The 17,544-nt window shown below is 39.0% G+C and overlaps 1 protein-coding gene across 1 annotated transcript; it reads right to left on the bottom strand.

The window, feature by feature from the left end:
* Positions 1-6,744: 6,744 nt before the first annotated feature.
* On the bottom strand, positions 6,745-8,759 carry LOC118585761 (elongation factor 1-alpha 1-like). Its single transcript, XM_036190661.1, has 2 exons — positions 7,998-8,759; positions 6,745-7,507 (listed from the first exon to the last, which is right to left on the bottom strand). The coding sequence occupies exons 1-2, from the start codon at positions 8,757-8,759 to the stop codon at positions 6,881-6,883; spliced, it is 1,389 nt and encodes a 462-aa protein (XP_036046554.1). The 3' UTR covers positions 6,745-6,880.
* Between the last annotated feature and the right edge of the window lie 8,785 nt (positions 8,760-17,544).

Below are 17,544 nucleotides of genomic sequence, written 5' to 3'. Positions count from 1 at the left end.
GACCTCTGGTCTCCTTGTGAGTATGCACACACACTCACAAACACATACATCCCAAATAAATGATAAAAGGATGGAAAAACAAATCATCCAGTGAAGTAGGAGGAAAACAATGACCTCAGTTTTGACTATGTCCAGCTGATAATGCTTATGAGATTTTCACATAAATGATTTTAAAGTGAATCAGTAGAATACTGTTGTGGTAGCGCCTGCGCTACCACCACCCGTTTACCATGTCCGAGCGAGGGGCTGTGGATCGAAAAACAGAGACAGAAGACAGCGGGTCATTCGTGCCAGGGGAATTGAAGAAGGGAGCAAACCTTAAATACAGGCTTACAGCACAATGGAGGAACCCGGAGGGCAGAAGTTTGCTACTGAATGTTCTACATTCTTGCATCTAAGCTGTTTACACCAAATGCAGGATACACAAAGAACTTCCCTTAAGCATTCAGGAGGGTGGAGACCGGCAGGGAATCAGCATAGGGAGGACATCAAGGTCAAGGTCAGGCAAGCAGGGCGGCAGTTATCCAACTTGGGAGTTCCAGGGCCCTACAGAATACTAGATTTAAAATACTGGTCTTATGTATCTAGGTCATAGGAACAATGCTAGCCTATTATTCTAAACTTAGTTCCAAGACAAGGCCATTACTGCAGTATCTGCTTTAATCTATAGTCAACAGGAAGCAACTCCGCCCTTCGGTCTATTCTCTTCTGAGACATTCTTCTGCATCTGGCAGTCTTGTCACAAGTACTAATTTGCTAAGCATAGACTGTGCAAAGGTGAACTGTGACTGACTGGTTCGAGCTGGCACCAACTTTAAACATCTTGTACAGTATCCACAGACTTCCTTGATCTCTTGCTTGCCTGTCTAAATTTCCCTTGTTTCCCATTAGTCTCACTGAGGGTCCCTACACTGCAGTAAGAGCCTCTCTTTCCTATTTAAAGCCTTTGATTACTCTCCCAGACATCCCTTCCCAGTTTGGCAGTGAAGAAAAAAAAAAAAAAAAACAGGCTTCAGGGAGAGGTTTTCTAGAATTAAACAAACAGATTACATCAGTGTTTTCCTGTTCTTTTAAGAATTAGGGCAAATTATATCCTTGTCATGTGGGATTGGGCCAATGAGAAGGTCACCAACTGTTCCATGGGGAGAATGTTAAATGTCCTTCACCATCAGTCACAGCTGATGATGTTGGCTTCTGTGATCAGACATTCATTTCCTCTCAGCTGCAGCCCCATGTCATCATCACTGCAGTCCTGCTATGGGTGATGGAGACCGCCTGCACACTCGTCAGAATCCTCTGAGATCCGGACCATCTCTCAGGTCATTGCTCCCATTCTGTTTTAACCATCTTTCCTAAATCTCTCTAAGTTTTGTTTTTCTCAAAACACATACAAAATGATTTTCTCTAAAACATACCAGTGTAATTGAGGTTTCTGTTTTCTTCCTCTAGATAGTAAAGCTATTCATACACATTTTCCATGTTCTTGTAGCACCAAAATTTAGTAGAAGACTCATGTTTTGGAAACTTCTTCTGAATGAATCTTACATCATAAATTAAACACACACCAAGTCAGTTGTTTAGACAGGTAATGCCAAATATTTGGTTCACTTATTTATCATCCCTTCTTGGTTCCTTGGTTTTTGTTGCTTGTTTGAGGCTTCTTCCTTTCTTCCTCTTCCTCCTCCTCATTTTCCTCCTCAGCCTCTTAGGCTTGGGCATAATGATAAAGCACTGTCTTCATCCATTTTACAGGCCCAATACCAGAAGCATGACGTGGTCTTGGTTTCTACTTGGTGAGATGAGGTAGGGGATGGGAGCAGAAGCAGAGCCTGGGACAAATACTGGAAGCCCCATTTGTGTCAAAGGCACAAGGCCACACAGAGATCCTGTGTCATTGAGGACATAATACACTGAAGATAACAGGGCCACAGGTATGTCATAGATGATAAAAACTAACAAAGATGAGTATGGAAACTGCAGGGAACACACTCCAGATGACAAGTCTAATGTGATTCATCTTTTTTCAGATGTTGTCACTGAGAACTGTGGGATCAGAGGTGCCAGATTCCTAAATCTTGATGTTATCATTTTCATTGTTGTATATCTACAATGGGATTTTATATTTTACAAGTGTCATTATCCTGCGGCAATACCATCCTGCTTCAGGACCCCCAGTTTGAAAGCTTTTGCTCTGAAAGCCCCCAGGATTAGAATGAGTGTAAAATGTTCAAGAAACAGGAAAGAGTTCTGTGAGACTCGGTTACTGAGCACTGAGATGAAGTCAGAGAAGGAAGGATAACTGGTTTTCACCCTGAGACCATTTGTTTTATTTTACATAATAAAGGAAGCCATGAAAATGGTAGGAAAATGGTCTGTCCCTTGTGGACAACAGAAAAGAATCTAGAACCTCCATTAGAGAACAGAAAAGGAGACCAGCACCTCCCCATGGACTGGAAGTAAAGGAAAGCTCCAGAAAAAAAAGGCAGGCTTCTAAAATTCTGTAAAATATCCAAATGACAGTCTCTAACTTTGACATCTTTGTATAAAGAAAAGGACTGACTCTTAGTGAGCAACAGGGCTAGAGGCATGTCCCCATCTTGCTTTTTTAATACTGCAACCATGTGAATGTTGGCTAAAGAAAACATAGTAGTCAATGTGCACTTGAATAGAGGTATTGCTCCTAAATGACAGCAATTCCACTGTGCATGCCTGAGGGACTTTGTACTGCCACTGTGTACCAGCCCATCTAATATTTACTTAACCTTTGGTTTAACTATGTCTAACTATAGACTCTATTGTTTTTACATATATTATGTGTATCATCAATTAGTATAATATAGTCATAAGTAAAAAAAAAATCATTTGCTCTGACCTCCAAATTTACATCCATGGATTGATGTTAAGGCCATGATCAGAGATACCACAATGATAAACCAGTGGAGACAACACACACCCAGCAGCAGCACATACATTAGGTGCCTTCCAGGTGCCCTTGCAGCTACTCATTGTCATATTTTAGGAAAACACTTGATAACAGAGAAAAGTTCCACAGCATAATTTTAAAGCTGAGGCTGTAAATTGTAGTATACTGTGAGTCTGATTTTTAAATCATTTGTGGGCTGGAGAGATGGCTCAGCCGTTAAAGGCTAGGCTCACAACCAAAAATATAAGTCATTTGTATTTTTGTGTACTTGTTTTATGTATATTATGTATTATAATTCATGAAAATATTAATAGTAGTTATCTCTTGATCACAAGTTGACATTTCTTTCTTATCAATTATTCCCTATGCTTTTATAACTTTTCTTTCACTTTGTAATTTAATCAACTATCAAAATATATTAATCTCTCTCTTAGTTGTGCTCAAAATGCTTATTTGTGGCATTTTCAGGGCTCACCTCTAGCCTACTCCTTGAGGTTCAGAAAGGCTACCCCGAACAAGAGAACAGTGGAAGTGCTGAAGGATATTCCAGGCCCTTCAAATGGCCTCTGTTACAAGGACCAAATGTTCTCCTGGCTCATCATATGTTTGTCGTAAGGACTGTGTTCCCATGGTCTGTGTGCCTTGAGCAAAGAAGTAAGAAACATATGCTGTCACCCACTCCTGATTTGTAATTTGAAACACTTCCTTTTCATAGTGTGACCTTCTTAATTTTTATTTTTCTGTTGTTTATTTGTTACATTTTAATTTCATGGATGGGCCCTGTATTTGTGTATCCCCCCCCCTTTCTCCTCTTCCCAAATCTTCTCATGTCCTTCCAATTCTTCAAATTCATGACCTCTTATTCCTTAATTATTATTGTTACACATATGCACACACACATACACACAGGGTTCCTATGAGGAGGAGAGAAGGATAAGAAATTTTTAGATAGAAAGATAGCAAAGAAGAGAAAGACAGAAACACTGGATAGCTTCAGTAGGACCTGGGTCAATCCCCAATGTCTCTTTCCATTTATTTCAAAAGAACTTTTTATAACAATGCCAAGGGGTAGGACAAAAGACCTCACCCTTGCTAGATCAAAGCACACCACACAGCCAAGTGTAGACCCTTCCAAATACTTGGTACCCAGGCCCATGATCAAATCATCCACTTATGCAGTCCTGCTGGGTAAAGAAATCTCAGATTCTCTGACCCTGAGTAATTTGAGCCTTCACATATGTACATGCACACAAATATATAAATACAACCTACTAAGTCCCTTTGATATTCTCCTGTGGGGTGTGTGTGTGTGTGTGTGTGTGTGTGTGTGTGTGTGTGTCTGACCACTTGGGATAGGATAACTGATCAGGGAGCTCATCCCTGAAGAAGACTGATTCTCACTTTCTGAGCAGCCAATACGTTCATGTAACTCTATCTAGATTTTCCTCACACGTGATGGCATGTCAATTGGTGTTGTCATGCTCCAGGTCTTGTTTAGACAATGGGAGAGGGTTCAGCTTGACTGTCACATGCAGAAAACAGTATCTGCTGGAGATATCTCTGTTCTTTGGCTCTTACAATCATTTCCTCCTTCTTAATGTTTACAAGAAGTCTGCGTTTTGTGGAGACAGTTTCCTTTTCCCACCTAAGTTTCACAAGACAAGCGAATGTATATTTTTTTCAGACAGTATGCCAGCTCTTGCTCAGTTCTAGGAAACAGATAAGCATGTACTGAACAAATTAAAGGAAAATAAATCAGATAAAACCCAGTTTGTAAGGAGCCAGAGAGAAGATGGCATGTCACCACAAAGAGAAGCATTCAGTCCAGAGTTCGAACAAAATGAATGTACCATGTTGCTTAGCCTGTCAGAATCAAGCCTGTTGTAAGAATGTTTAACCCATACTCCTAACTGGACAGAATCTTTCTTTTTTCAGGACTGTGTCAGGTCAGGAGCTTCTAATTTCTCATATGAATGGTTCTAGGCAGTGGTTTCTCTTCCACAGGCATGAAAATGGAGGCCTGTGGAAGGTTTTCTATTCTGGAATGAGCTTTGCTTCCAGCACAACTACGAAGCTCCTGGTATGCAAAGGGCACATCATATTGAAGAAGAGGAAGGGGGAAAATGATCCTGCACAAATTATAAATGTCCTACAAAAACTTTTCCACACTGCCCAAATTCAAAAATTATTGTATTTTTTTTACAATTCAATTATTAGCAAGGATCCTAAAATGCTCACATGCAGAAACTGCGCTTCAAGCATAGAAACTAAGAAAAATAATGACTTTAATACAATATTCAGATCTACTCGAGTGAATATAATAAAATTCACCTTAACAACAGCTACCATGCACATTCAGGTGAACTCTCAGGAAAGTAAACTTCCTCAGCTTGATGACAAATTACCCACTGGCCTCTTTCCTCATGTTAATATGAATCTTTCGAGTTTACAAAATGCCCTTGAGAGTCATGCAGCCAGAAAGTAACAAATACTCTCTCTATTCTGTTCACTTGGAGTATAGAGCCTTGTTCCTAAGGGATGAAACTCATCTTTCAAGGATAAAGTTTCTGACTCATGCTGCATACCAGAGGTTGTGAGCTCCTAATCTCCCACCACCACCTGCTTGCTAGCACAGTTAAACTGAGACTTGCAGGCAAGGAGCACAGTCAGAACTTGCTCAGATCTCTCACTGTTCTCTGTAGAACTACAACATGGACTAACAGTCTCTTAGAGCAGGTGATCCCTAACTGCTAAGAAGTGGGTAGTCTAGAGAGAGGTGACAAGAAGGGTTTTCATGAAAGGGATAGAATCTGAATGTGGAGTATGATGCATAGAATCGGGAGAGATGAGTAATATGCATTGAAAGAAACTCTGGTCACTGCACTGAGCAGAAAAATACTGAATGAAGCTATAGATGAGCCTGGAAATGCTCCAAATGGACTTGAACTTAAAAGGATTTAGGGTGTTGAAGACATCTTCTGAATCAGAGTCAAAAATAAAGTGTTATCTTATGGAGGAGAAAACTATTCAGGCTGTATAAAATCTTCCCTTTTAAAATAATCAATTTGATTTGTCCCATATGTCTCCTGTTCTCCTAACTGTTTTGGAAATCATAGAAAAATAACCCAATTTCACATACATATTTTATAACATTAACCGGTAAGCCCATGTCTTAACAAAATAGCTCAGAATGAATTTTATCATAATTTATTTCAATGAAGATATCACAGTTAATATCTGTTATTGCATCTGTACACTATCAATTACTGGAGAAAGCATTTAAACAGGAAAATGTGAGCTGAGGAAAACCTCATTAAAACCAACAATAAGTGGAAAAACTGAATTAAAAATTAAGAAAGAGGACACACAGGCAGTACCAGCTGTCACCAGCTTTCAGAGAGAAAGTTAGGACCAGTCTCTTGTAATTTATCTTAAGCAGTAAAATAAATGACTTTTCTTCTTAAAAATTTGTGTTGTTTAATTTTTAATTGGATGTAATAATTAGACATATTTATAAAGTATAGTATGATCCATATATTATACATATTATATATTAGTATGTCTAGTATTTTCATCACTTCAAATGCTTATAATTTTTTTACTCAAATTTTTCTCTTCTAACGTTTTTTTTTTTTTCTCATTAAACTTGTTTTAATGGGTCTCAAAATTCTGTGACAGATTTTTGGTCAAGTTGTTTCCATTAAAAAGTACTGATTTTGAAAACTAATAACTTAAAACTCACACACACACACACACACACACACACACACACACACACACACACACACACAAATGGTCCACAAAGCATTCTCCTTTCCTTCTGAATGTTTTATGATGCATTGTTATCATTAACCAGTCTTTTACTATTAAACTTAAATGGCCAATTGAGACAAGCAGTTCTGAGACCGTTCTTCCACCACTGATTAAGACTGGGGTGGCAGGTGTCAGAGAAAATATTCATTTAGCCTTCTGAGCTTTCTGGGCAGACTTGGTGACTTTGCCAGCTCCAGCAGCCTTCTTGTCCACAGCTTTGATGACACCCACAGCAACTGTCTGCCTCATGTCACAAACAGCAAAACTACCCAATGGAGGATAATCAGAGAAGCTCTCAACACACATGGGCTTGCCAGGAACCATATCAACGATGGCTGCATCGCCAGATTTCAAGAATCTAGGGCCATCTTCCAGCTGCTTACCAGAAAGACAATCAATCTTTTCTTTAAGCTCAGCAAACTTGCATGCTATGTGAGCAGTGTGACAATCCAGTACAGGAGCATAGCCAGCACTGATTTGGCCTGGATGGTTCAGGATAATCACCTGAGCAGTGAAGCCAGCAGCTTCCATGGGTGGGTCGTTTTTTGCTGTCACCAGCAACACTGCCACATCCAACGTCTTTGATGGACAATTCTTTACATTGAAGCCCACATTGTCCCCAGGAAGAGCTTCACTCAAAGCTTCATGGTGCATTTCAACAGACTTTACTTCTGTTGTCACATTGACTGGAGCAAAGGTAACCACCATTCTAGGTTTTAAAACACCAGTCTCTACTCGGCCCACAGGGACGGTTCCAATACCACCAATTTTTTTTTTTGGCTTTTTTTAATAAATAATTTTTTCTTTATTATTATGTGTTTTAAATTTTATACATCAGCCATGGGTTTCCCTGTCCTCCCCCCTCCCGCCCCCACCCCCACCTTCCCCCCAGCCCCTCTGCTCCATTCCCATGTCCTCCAGGATCAAGGCACCTCTGGGGATTCATTTAAACCTGGTAGATTCAGTACAGGCAGTTCCTGTCACCTCCTTCCAGACTGAGCAAAGTGTCCATGTGTAAGCCCAAGGTTTCAAACAGCCAGCTCAAGCACTAAGGACAGATCCTGGTCCCACAGACTGGATGCCTCCCAAACAGATCAAGCTATTCAATGGTCTCACTTATCCAGAGGGCCTGATCCAGCTGGGGGCTCCACAGCCTTTGGTTCATAATTCATGTGCTTCCATTCATTTGGCTATTTGTCCCTGTGCTTTTTGCAATCTTGGATTCAACAATTCATGCTCTTGCAGACCCTCCTCCAGTTTTGTAGACATCCTGGAGGGGCAGTCGCAGAGGCTTGTCAGTTGGACGTGTTGGTGGCAAGATGCAATCCAAAGCTTCCAGCAGTGTGGTCCCACTGGCACTTCCATCTTTGCGGGTGACTTTCCATCCCTTGAACCAAGGCATATTAGCACTTGGCTCAAGCATGTTATCACCATTCCAACCGGAAATTGGCACAAATGCTACTGTGTCAGGGTTGTAGCCAATTTTCTTAATGTAGGTGCTGATTTCCTTAACAATTTCCTCGTATCTCTTCTGGCTGTAGGGTGGCTCGGTGGAATCCATTTTGTTGACACCAACAATTAGCTGTTTCACACCCAGGGTGTAAGTCAGAAGGGCATGCTCACGGGTCTGCCCGTTCTTGGAGATACCAGCTTCAAATTCACCAACACCAGCAGCAACAATCAGGACAGCACAATCAGCCTGAGATGTGCCTGTAATCATGTTTTTGATAAAGTCTCTGTGTCCTGGGGCATCAATGATAGTCACATAGTATTTGCTGGTCTTAAATTTCCACAGGGAGATATCGATAGTAATACCACGCTCACGCTCAGCTTTCAGTTTGTCCAAGACCCAGGAATACTTGAAGGAGCCTTTTCCCATCTCGGCAGCCTCCTTTTCGAACTTTTCGATGGTTCGCTTGTCGATTCCACCATGTTTGTAGATCAGGTGGCCAGTTGTGGTGGACTTGCCTGAATCGGTGAGTCCAATGATGACAATGTTGATGTGAGTCTTTTCCTTTCCCATTTTGACTTTGAATTAGCGGTGGTTTTCACACCTGCATTCTGACGGCACACCCGTTGCGAAAAAGTTCTTCTGACATTTTTAAAAGCAGAAACAATGTTATTTATTTTATGTCATTCTGCTCTTCCTTAGCACTCCAGGCTATACTCTTATCTAGCTTTAACTTGATGCCCATTGACCTATCTGTGCATCCCCTTCCCCCTACACACCATACTAGAGGCTTTAGTTATTGCTAAATAACTTATTCCAATAAGTCCAACATTTTTTAGATTCTACATATTAGTGGCTTATTCAGTATTTATCTTACTATAACTGGCTAATTTCATTTAACATAATTTCCTACAGTTTCATCCATGTTGCCATTTAAACAAATTGAAGATTTTACAAAAAAAACTGGAAATGTAACCACATTTCTGGGATTGAAGAAGTAACATTGCTAGAAATTCCATAATGTTGTGCATTATTTGTACACTGTGTAAAGATGTGTTCCTGTGACTGGTGTAATAAAAAGCTGAAAGGCCAATAAACTAGGCAGGAGACAAATGTAGGACTTGCAGGCAGAAAGGGGGAATGGAGATAATTGAGGTTCACAGGAGACATCATCAAGACACACAAAATGAGAGAGAGGTAAAAATCATTTGGTAGAACATAGACTAATAAAAAATATTAGTTTATTTAAGCTATAAGAGCTAGTGGGATAAGCCTAAGCTAATAATCTAGCTTTCATAATTAATAAGTCTCCATGTTGTTATTTGTGAGCTGGTGGCCCAAAGAAAAATCCATCTACATAATCCCCAAAAAGATCACATGTGTTTATATTGAATGTGTTGCCTTTCAAAATACCAGTGAAATTCTTTATAGAAAAAGAAAATCAACTCTAAAATTTCTATGGAGCCACAAAAACCATGAATAGTTGAAGTAAAAAGAGCATACTACCTGCTTTCCAAATTCACAACAGTTTTAATTACCAAAGGTCTTTGAGACAGAACAGAGAAAACAAATAAAAACTATAGTCAACTGATTCTTTTTTAAATGCCAAGTCCACACATTGAGAAGAGACAGTCATTTCAACAGATGATGAGCAAAACTTGCTGTTGGTGTGCTGAAGAATGAAACTGGATTCCTGCTTTTCACCAGTTACAAAGATCAACTTGACACAGATTAAAGATTCAGACATGCAACTGTGAAATGTAAAACTTCTAGAGGAAACAATGGAAATGCTAATGGCACAAGTATTGTTAAGGGTTTTATGAATATTTCTGCAAAAGTATAGGCAACAGAATCAAAATTGGACAAACAGATTGTATCTAACTACAAACATTCTGCTCAGACAAAACCAAGAGCCGGCAGAATGAAGAGATCATCTCTAGGACTCAAGCAAATGCCTGCAAGGGAATCATCTTCTGAGGAATTTATAGGCAGACAATGTAAGGTGCTCAAATAACACAGTAGTAAAACCAATCTAAATTCTAAAATTTATGAAAGACCCAAACAGACATTTCTCATATGGAGACATGTACAAAGCTAACAGGCACATGGAAAAGGGTTCTACAACTCTAATTCTCAGGAAAACGTCAATCTATGCTTCAATGAGATGTCATCTCACCTTAATTAGAGTGGACACTACCAAAATGACAAAAAATAATGAACCTTATGGTTGGTGCCAAGAAGAGTGAACTTTTGAACGTTTTGTTGTTGTTAGGAATACAAATGAGTACAGTCATTGTGGAAAGTATGAGCAGTATACAATGTTATACATAGAACACCATATGGCCAGCCATCACTCTGTTGAGTGTCTATCCAAACAAAGTTAAATAAGCATGTCAAGGAACTAGCTGTATGAATGTGTTTATTGCAACATTACTCACAAAAGCAAAGATCTGAAATCACCTTGTTCATCATCTCAATGAGTTGACAGTGAAAATTCATTATAATCATAATGAAATACTACTAATCTCTAAGAAAGGACAGATTGACTTTTAGTATATAGGGAACATGATTGTTATTTAGATAATAGAGTGTTACAGGGGGTTGGTGATAGGACCAGCCCTGGAGGCTGAAGCCCATTTCTGCCACAGTCTAGCTTGGTGACTGAGAGGATTCTCCAGTCTTCTGCAGATTTACATTCTTTAATAGGTAGGACACCATAATGAGTCATTATGCCTAGCAATTTAGCAAATCTTTCCAAAATGTGAGCCCATAACAACAAACTCATTAAACACGTTTCTGTCCCCTCAGCCTCTTCTCTAACCTGCCACTGGCATTTTCCCTTGTAGAGTTTTAGATAACATAACAAAGCTCAATGTGGGCCTCTGAGGAAGGAAAGGAACTAGGAGACACCTATGAGGCTCTTATTGAGCTAGGCCATCCAAGGATTCTATAACACAAGGTAGTACAAAAAGTTGTTCTTATTTCACCTGTCTATTTTCCCCATTGGGATCTCAGCCTTCATATTCCACTTAGATGCATATCTGTCTGCTCTTTTCTTCAGACTTCTAAAATGAGCAGAACTCCAGGATTCAATGGATTCTGATCTTGTTTGTAATCGCATAAAAAAAATGTAAACAAAAACTTCATTCATCTCAGTAAGGAAATTATAGTAATATTAACATGTTTCTTGAGTGCTTATCTGACATTCTTCAAAGTATTTATGTGTATTAAATCACCCAATGTTCAATGAGTTGTGAGAAATATATATATATATATACATATATATTATATTATATTAGTATATTTTTCCTCATCTTTACCCTCAAGCAAATTCAATGATATGCTGTATCAGTATGTGTGTGTGTGTGTGTGTGTGTGTGTGTGTGTGTGTGGTGATAAATAGAGAGAGTTGATGAAATATGCTGGAGGATACCACAAACACAACTAGGACTAAAATAATAGATAATTTCATGTACTTCTTGGTACATGGAGCAAAAAGAAATAATATCCAAAATTATGGGCAAATTATTTTTCAAAATGGCTACACAATTCCCATAAATGACCCTAGTGTTTAAGTTTCTCAATATCTTTGCAATATGCACTGTTTTATCCTTTAATTACAGGTAGTCTAGTGGATGTGAAGTGGTATTTATTTATTTTATTTCCTTGCAAGCCAGAGAACAAGCCAGCATTCCTCTATGATTCCTGCCTTCAGCTTTCTGTCTTGAGTTCTTGATTTCCCTCGATGGATTGTGACTTGGAAATATAAGGCAAATAAATTTCCTTTTCATCTAAAAATATTATATATTCTTAATCAATGAAGATAATTGAGAAATTTTTCCTGTTTTACATTGTATAGCTTCTTTGGAAAGTATCCATTCAAATCTTTTATTCATTTCATGTATTATTATTCAATTATAGGTATATTTAGAATATTATATACACATATTTTGTGAGCTGTGTGACTTCAATAATACTTTATTTCAATCTATTGATTGCATCTTCACATTCTCGATCTTGGTTACTGAAGCACTAAAGGATCTTGTTCTAAAACTAAAAAGTTTAATTTTCAAATATTTTTAGAGTTTCATGCATGAACACAGTTTGTTCATATCATTTCCACTAACTCTCTCTACATTCAACTCCCCCTTGTCCCTCAACTTCCTTTTGAATTCATGACCTCTTCTACTATTCACACACACACACACACACACACATACACCCTACTGAATCCATTTAGTGCTGCTCATACACACAGTGTTTAGGTCTGACATCTTGAAATGGATAACCAATCAGGTATTGCATCCCTGGAGCGAACTGATTCTCCCTCCTTAAGCAACATTGACTGCCTGTGACTATTCAACTAGGGCTGGGACACTGTGCAATAGTGGTATTGTACATGTATAAACTGGACCTGAGCACCCCATGGTCACTTATTCTATATATTTTAATAGTTGGGGATCTTGCAAAAAGAAGCATCTTGATGAGAAGTGAGAACTACACTTAGCTGTGGGTGTAAGTATTTTAGAATATAGTTAAAAGATATACTGATTTAGGTAAATGGCCGTAGTAGATTCTCCTCTAGGGTCTATGGTCTCTTCAGTTTTGAGCAATTTGCTAGACATACAGAACAAAACATGAGTTCCCTCCTAATGAGTAGGCCTTAACTCCAATTATAGAGCTATTGGTCACCTCCCAGATATGAGTGCCACTATTGTGCCATTAGGGATATCTTGCCAAACCTGCTGTTATTGTTCATAAGCATTACAGCAGGGTGATGAATATTGATTTCTTTCCTCCCTTGGCAGTTTTAAAGCACTTCCAATTCTACAGGAGCTGGTCCTCAGGAAAGAGGCTTCCTGGTCAGTTCCAGCTCTAATTATCTATACTTAGAAGTCCTTTGTCTAATGTGTGTGGTGTTTTCAGCAACACTGTCTTATATCCCAGTTCTAGGAGGCAGCCAAGTGCAATGGCCAAAGTTTTTATTTTTGTTTACACACAATTTGTTAATTTATATCATTTTTGTGTATTCAGTGGTATATCTACAGAATTATTACTTGACCCCAAGTCATCAAAATTTACCCTTGTTTATCTTTATTTTGTAGGTTTTATTTACTAATAAATAATTTAGGAGCAAAGATTGTTGAAAATTTATATGAAGTGGGAGTAAACTTATAGGCACAGGCTTAGAGATCAGGGCGACTGAACCAAAGAGGGTTAATAAAATGGAAATTCAATCATGAGGTATATTATCTTAAAAAAAAAAAAAAGAAAAGACGTATGCAGTCATTACTCAGACTACAGTGAGCAGTCTACTTACATGCTAGCGAATATGTAGAGTAGCCAGTAAAAGGAGATAAAAGGTTGAACTTGGAAAGGACTCTGTACTCAAAAGATGATGGGAGTGGAAGCAGTTAACTAAGCTGGAAAAAAGAAAAGAGTTTAAGGAATGTTGCCTACTTAACCTATGCAAAGTTAAAGAGCTGATTTATAATTCTCATCTTAATGTGAATCAGAGTATGGCTGTAGGCTGTGACAGATGGGGATGGATGTTTTACTGATCCACAGTCAACTTAAGATATCTTCTTTAGACTGTATTATCAGTTTCTCTACAGATGTCTATTTTCACTATCATTGATTGAATGTTAATACTCCGATTTTCCAAAATACATCTAGTTGCAGTCTGTTATAAGTGGAAAAGGGAAACATAAGAACCAGGAAACAAAGTCCTGATAGTTGTAAATCTTGTTGAATTTTGAATCATAAATTAATGGCTCTACCTGTGGTCCCTCAGTTTCTAGAATTTCAGTCTGAAGGAAGACAAGCCACCTCATTTCTGTAGCTGAGAGAAGTGGAGAAACTTTGAGATCAGAGTCTGTCTCACTACTCAGCTGTGATGGGTCTTAGGACCTGAAACTCGATAGCCTTGTTTTTGTCAAGAGTGCTGCATGGAATATAGATGTCTAAGCTGCAGCCTGCATGTCTATGAATTCATGAAAGATCTATTATAATTCACTTTGCAAATAATAAAAACTGAGCAACAGAATAATTGAATAACCTGAGCAAGTTTGAGAGTAACTTTTGATAAAATTGGGGTTCAAACTTAAAGAAATGTTCAACATTCTTAGCCATCAGGGAAATGCAAATCAAAATGACTCTAAGATTTCATCTTGAATCTGTTGGAGTGACTAAGATCAAAAACACAGGTGACAGCTCATTCTGGAGTGGATGTGGGGGAAAAGGAATACTCCTCCATTGCTAGTGGGAGTGCAAACTTGTATAGCTGCCTTGGAAATCAATATGACAGTTTTTCAGAAAACTGGGAATCCATCTACCATAACACCCAGCTCTACCACTCTTGAGTATATACCCAAAGGTTTCCCAATCATACCACAAGGACAGTTGCTCAATATGTTCATAGCAGTATTATTTCTAATAGCCAGAACCTGGAAACAATTTAAATGCCCCTCAACTGAAGAATGGATAAAGAAAATGAGGTACATATACACAATGGAGTACTACTCAGCTGTAAAAACAATAATGACGTCATGAAATTTGTAGGCAAATGGATAGAGCTAGAAAATATTATCCTGAGTTATGTGACCCAGACTCAGAAGGACAAACATGGTATGTACTCACTCATAAGTGGATACTAGATGTAAAGCAAAAGATAATCAGACTACAACCCACAACTCTAGCAAAGTTAGGAAACTTCAAGAAAACTCACAGAATTAACTAACCTGGGCTCAGAGGAGCTCACAGAGATGGAACCAAAAACTCGGGAGCTTGCATGGGACTGACCTAGGCACTCTGTGCAAATATGTTACAGTTGTGTAGCTTGGTCCTCTTGTAGGCCTCCTGGCAAAGGGAGCAGGGGCTGTCTCTGACCCTTTTACTGACTTTTGGGACCCTTTTCCTCATACTGGGTTGCCTTGCCCACTCTTAATACACGAGGAGGTGCTTAATGTCACTGCAACTTATGCCACATTTTGTTGATATCCAAAGAAAGACTTGCCCTTTCCTCGGAAATGGAGGAGGAGTGAATTGGGGATTGAGAACAGAGTGGGAGTTGGGGAGAAGGACTGAGAGGAAAGGAAGGAGGGGAAACTGCAGCTGGGATATTAGTTAATTAATTAAAATTGAAATAAATGAAACATGAAACTCCAAAATAATGTGGGAGGGAAGAATTGGGGCTTGAAGCACACACTGCAAAGTCAGTTTGCATGTTCATGCAGCTGTCTCTGGTTTTTAAAAATTGTTTCTAAGGATGATTCAAACACAGCCTTCAAATTAACAGTTGCAATTTTCTGGTCTATTAGATTCCTTTCTTGTTCATGTGAACAATAAGAAAGAGAAATCACCTAAGGGGAAATGTGCTTATCTGAGCTGTGGTTTCGAAGGACTCAGTCAATCTATCACAGTGGAGAAAGGGAGGCGGAGAAAACATCTCTGTTCTTCATCAGGAGTCAATATGGAGTCTCTGCCCATGCCACTGCCTGGGAGAGGAGGTCCACACAGGGGTTAAGTCTTGTCATCAAAGGTCCACTCTTGGTGAATGACTTCGACTAACTAGACATCACACCCTAAAGGCTCCTTAGCTCTTTCAGCCTCCCATTCCACAAACTGGGAACCAAGCATTCAAATGAGAAGGCTGTGGGGAATATTTGAGATTCAAATAACAGCTTGTAATTGGATAGTGAATCCACTTTTGATCTTTAAAACTCCTTATGATCAAGCAGTGTGAAAATTACAAGTTCTTTTACAAATTTATGACGTATTAAAACATTTTTATTTGATGAAAATATGTATTTAGAAATACAAGCACTGGCATAATTCCCAGGAACCTTATAGTCTGGTACCTTAAATGGTTCAAATTGTAGAAAATGTGTGAAAATATGAAATTAGTATTGACCTCACAAAGTCTATGCCACCTTATGCACTGAGTAACAATAACAAGTTCTACTTGAAGAAATTTATCCTTTTAAAATTAGCGTGCAGGTTTCCTAGTGGCATTTTCATGGAGACGTTGTTTTGGTTGGTATCTCCCACACTCTATCTCCTGCTCAACTACCTTGCTTGTACCCTTCTACCCCCAATACCTCTTTCATTCATTGTCTTGTTACTATTGTCCTATTTCCCTGTCCACCCTCTTAAAATCTCTTTTCTCTTCCCATAGGCACCTTTCCAATACCTACACTCACTCCCACATAAATATACCTATATACAAATTGTTTGTTTTGAAAAAGCATTATAAATCATTTAAAAAAAGCATTACTATAGTAACTATGGGAATGCCTATCAAATACACATGATAGGATGTAGGAGAGTATAGTGATATTTTATTTGTGCTGAAATGTGATTTTATTTGTATGTTAATAAATAAAGTTGCATTAAGGACAGGTCTGGGTCCCACAGCCTGGGTGCCTCCCAAACAGTTCAAGCTATTCAATTGTCTCACTTAGCCAGAGGACCTGCTCCAGCTGGGGCTCCACAGCTTTTGGTTCATAGTTCATGTGCTTCCATTTGTTTGGCTATTTGTCTCTGTGCTTTTCCAATCTTGGTCTCAACAATTCACACTCTTACAGTCCCTCCTCTTTCTCAACTATTGGTCTCCTGGAACTCCACCTGGGGTCTGGCTGAGGATCTCTGCATCCACTTTCATGAGTTATTGGATGAGAATTCTAGCACCACCATTAGGGTGTTTGGCCATCTGATCACCAAACTAGGTCAGATCAGGCTTTCTCTCGACCATTGCCAGCAGTCTACAGAGGATGTATCATTGTGGATTTCTAGGGTACCTGTCCTTAGTGCACGAGCTGGCTGTTTGGAACCTTGGGCTTACACAGGGACACTTTGCTCAGCCTGGAAGGAGGGAACTGGACCTGCCTGTACTGAATCCACCGGGTTTAAATGAATCCCCAGGGAAGTCTTGGCCCTGGAGGAGATGGGAATGGAGGGAAGGGGATAGGGAAAGGGGGGGGGGGGAGGGGGAGGACAGGGGAACCCATGGCTGATGTGTAAAATTGAAACACAAATATAATAAATTTTTTTAAAAATTAAAAATAAATAATTAGATAAATAAACAAATAAACAAACAAACATATAAATGAATGAATGAATGAATAAATAAATAAATAAATAAATAAATAAATAAAGTTGCCTGGAGACCAGAGGTAAAAGTGAGCCATTAAGCAGAAGTCCAGCAGTGGTAGCACCCGCCCTTAATTCAATCACATGGCAGGCAGAGTCTCTGTGTGGTCAAGGACACAGCCAAGCATGGTGATGTGAGTCTTTAATCCCAGTGCCAACTATAGAGACCAGGAAGTCTTTATAGACAGGCAGTGATGAGGAAGTCATG

This window comes from Onychomys torridus, chromosome 6 (assembly GCF_903995425.1).
Source record: "Onychomys torridus chromosome 6, mOncTor1.1, whole genome shotgun sequence".
Classification (NCBI taxonomy): domain Eukaryota; kingdom Metazoa; phylum Chordata; class Mammalia; order Rodentia; family Cricetidae; genus Onychomys; species Onychomys torridus.
Note: the sequence above shows the minus strand (reverse complement) of the source record. Positions and strands in the feature narration are given on the sequence as shown.